Source organism: Eimeria mitis, genomic scaffold (assembly GCF_000499745.2).
Source record: "Eimeria mitis Houghton genomic scaffold, Emh_scaff137, whole genome shotgun sequence".
Lineage (NCBI taxonomy): Eukaryota > Apicomplexa > Conoidasida > Eucoccidiorida > Eimeriidae > Eimeria > Eimeria mitis.
The window spans coordinates 10,923-13,850 of record NW_024013509.1 but is presented as its reverse complement, the minus strand read 5'-3'; the positions used below and the strand labels follow the sequence as shown (position 1 = coordinate 13,850).

The following is a 2,928-nucleotide window of genomic DNA, read 5'->3' as shown; positions in this document are numbered from 1 at the left end:
ATTTTTCAATAAACTAAGGAGGCTGTTCTTTTGAAAGAGCACTGTGGGACGCACCCTTAGAACCCCACAGCTGCGCTTAACGAGCCCTCAGGCAAAAGTTAACTGGCACTCTCAAGTAAACTGCTAAAGACTCTCAGACATATCATCTTACGCAGCAAACTAACAGAGCTAACAAAGCTTAAAGGAAATTATTCTCTCTTCTTTCTCAAAATTGTTCTGTTTTGCAACCCCAGTAGACCGGGCACTGCGGCATTTGGGACTGGGAGAGGAGACGGGCGGGCGTGTTCCAACACTTTTTGAACCAAGCCTAATGCCTGCCTCTCCTGTAGTCATATCAATACGTCTCTTCATAAACAACATTTATTACGTTCATCATTTAATTACTTAATAGACATCAATAAGCACTCACACACACTTCCACTGTTCCATGAACCGTCACTCCAACACAACGAAAACGGCAATGTTGCCGTGGTTGTAGTGAGCATTCACTATATTCTGTCTTTATGGTAAGGTAAAGGCAGCACTCGTGATGGATTCAATCCAGCTAATACCCGAAAAACAGCAGAAGTGGGTAAAATTAGAGGAAGAGTTGTCAGATGCACCCAATAGTAAAGAGCTACCGGCGGGCAGGCCGCCCGCGGGAGGCTCAATGCACCACATCCAGCACATTCCCGGGGCAGCCGCAAGCTTCGTTCCAAGGTACCGGCGACCCACATCTGGAAGAGGAAATTGAGCGGAAGGCGGATGAACTTCTAAGAAAGGGCAAGGTTCAGCCATCAAGTAGCGGCTTTTGGCACAGTCCGGTGTTGGCGAAGAAAAAGGACGGCACGTGGCGCGTGTGAGGCAACCTCAGTCCCCTCAACAAAATCGCAGTGAAACAGAAATGTTCCCTACAGGTCAGCCACAATTTTCTGCAGCCGCAATTCTCTGTTATGACTCTCGCTTTCTTTCCAACTTGAGTTCCTCTTATTCTTTAGATGCTCATGCGGCTGCACTCCTACCTAAGCGCAACAATGGGCGACGGGTCAAGCACTGTCAAGCACTACGGCACGGATGGTCAACTCCTGTGGTATCACACGAAGCGTGGTGTCCGTAGATTGTGCGTTCCAGCCTCGCTTGGCACGGAACTTTTGCGCTAAATGCATGAGCATGCTTTGGCAGGTCATGGTGGGATCAATACAACGGTGGAGCATGTTGCCAGGTCCTTCTGGTGGCCTAGGATGCGCCCCTCAGTCGAGGAATACGTTCTGTCTTGTCCGGACCGCCAGCAGCAAAAGCCGCGAAACACCGACAAACCTGGATTCCTGCACAGCCTGCCTATTCCTGATAGGATCTGGACGGACATCCCTATGGATTTCATAGTGGGCTTATCACCCGTCAGAGGCCATGATAGTATATATGTCGTGGTGGATCGGCTTAGCAAATATGCCCACTTTATTCCCTTCTCGAGCTCCGCCACAGCAGAAGGAGTTGCTCAACTATTCATTAATCATATGTGGAAGCTCCATGCGTTCCCCAAAAGCATCATTAGCGACAAGGATCGGAAGTTCTTTAGCGCCTTCTGGCGCAGCCTCATGCAACGACTCAACATTGATCACAACATGACAACTGCCAGCCATCCGGAGTCAGACGGCCAGACAGAACGAACTAACCGCACGCTGGTGCAGTATTTGCAACTTTACATCCAACATAACTCATCTAACTGGCTTGACTTTCTTGCTTGTGCAGAAAATCACTACAGTGCATTCGTCCACCCGCTGCTCCCCGGCGTCCCTGGTCCACACAGAAACTCCATTCGCTGACCCGGCGCTGGACCTCGCTGTTGGAAGCCAGCCCCGATCGATTGCGGCTTCTGACTTCCGCACACAGCTTGCAGCAGCGAGAGAATGTACGCGGAAGGCACGGGAACGCCAAGCGGGAAGCTAGGACAAAAGACCTCCCGCAGTTAGGTTCATCCCGGGCGACTTGGCTACTCGAATCGCACGCCCTCCGTAGCGTGCAAGATGGCGAGCAACCCAAAAGATTCGCAACACGATGGGTTGGACAGTTTGCGGTCTTCTCTCGGGTCAACACCTTGGCGTACATCATTGATTTACCCTCCACGTGGAGATGCTACCACACGATCGACGTTGGTTTCTTAAAAGAGTTTCGGGAATCCCCGCGGTTCCTTCGCACTCCAGCGGGGAAACCGCAGCAACCCCCTCGCGAGCTGCCCTGCCTCGAGTACAGTGAGATTCTCGAGGCACGGTTTAACGCCTGCAGAGGCAATCGGAAACGCGAATACTACGTGAAATTGCCAGCCACACGTGATCCTGAGTGGATGTCGGAGGATCGCCTACGGGAACTGATCCCCCCAGAACCGCTACGCGGTCTACTTGACCCTCCACCACCTACACCCTGGGTATGCAAGCAAGCAGGTCAGCGGCCAACGGACGGGTAGATGCTAATGGACCTCGGGTCACTGCAGATTTCTCTATTTTTCTACTCTGATACACCTGAAGGCTAACCAAGTTACATCACTATTTCTCTTTTCCTCTTACTCACCGCGAGCTAGGTCGCGGGGGGTCACACCAGACTAGCTGCACTGTCAGCTACTGGGGCTATGTAGTGAATACTCACTACAAAGAGGGCAACCATGCCGTGCTCGTTCTGAAATGTGTGATGGTTGTATGAACAGTGGAAGTGTCTGTGAGTGCTTATTGATGTACATTGACCTTAACATTGGTGAATCCATTAAACATTCTTTATGAAGTGACCACTGGTATGACTATAGGAGAGACTGGCATGAGCCATGGTGCAAAAGGTGCGGCAACATGCTACGCTGTCTCCTCTGCCAGCTCCAAAGGCCGCAGTGCCTGCTCTAGTGGGGTTGCAGAAGAGATCAATTTTGGAAAAGAAACTGAGAGAAGTAATTTCCTTTAACGTTTG

The 2,928-nt window shown here is 50.9% G+C and overlaps 1 protein-coding gene across 1 annotated transcript; it reads left to right on the top strand.

Annotated features, from left to right (window-relative positions):
* Nucleotides 1–596: 596 nt before the first annotated feature.
* Nucleotides 597–1,802, top strand: EMH_0095240 (Retrotransposon nucleocapsid protein, related; the record flags this gene model as incomplete). The annotated part of the gene is made up of 2 exons (XM_038022268.1): nt 597–798; nt 1,162–1,802. The coding sequence occupies 2 exons, from the start codon at nt 597–599 to the stop codon at nt 1,800–1,802; spliced, it is 843 nt and encodes a 280-aa protein (XP_037878122.1).
* Between the last annotated feature and the right edge of the window lie 1,126 nt (nt 1,803–2,928).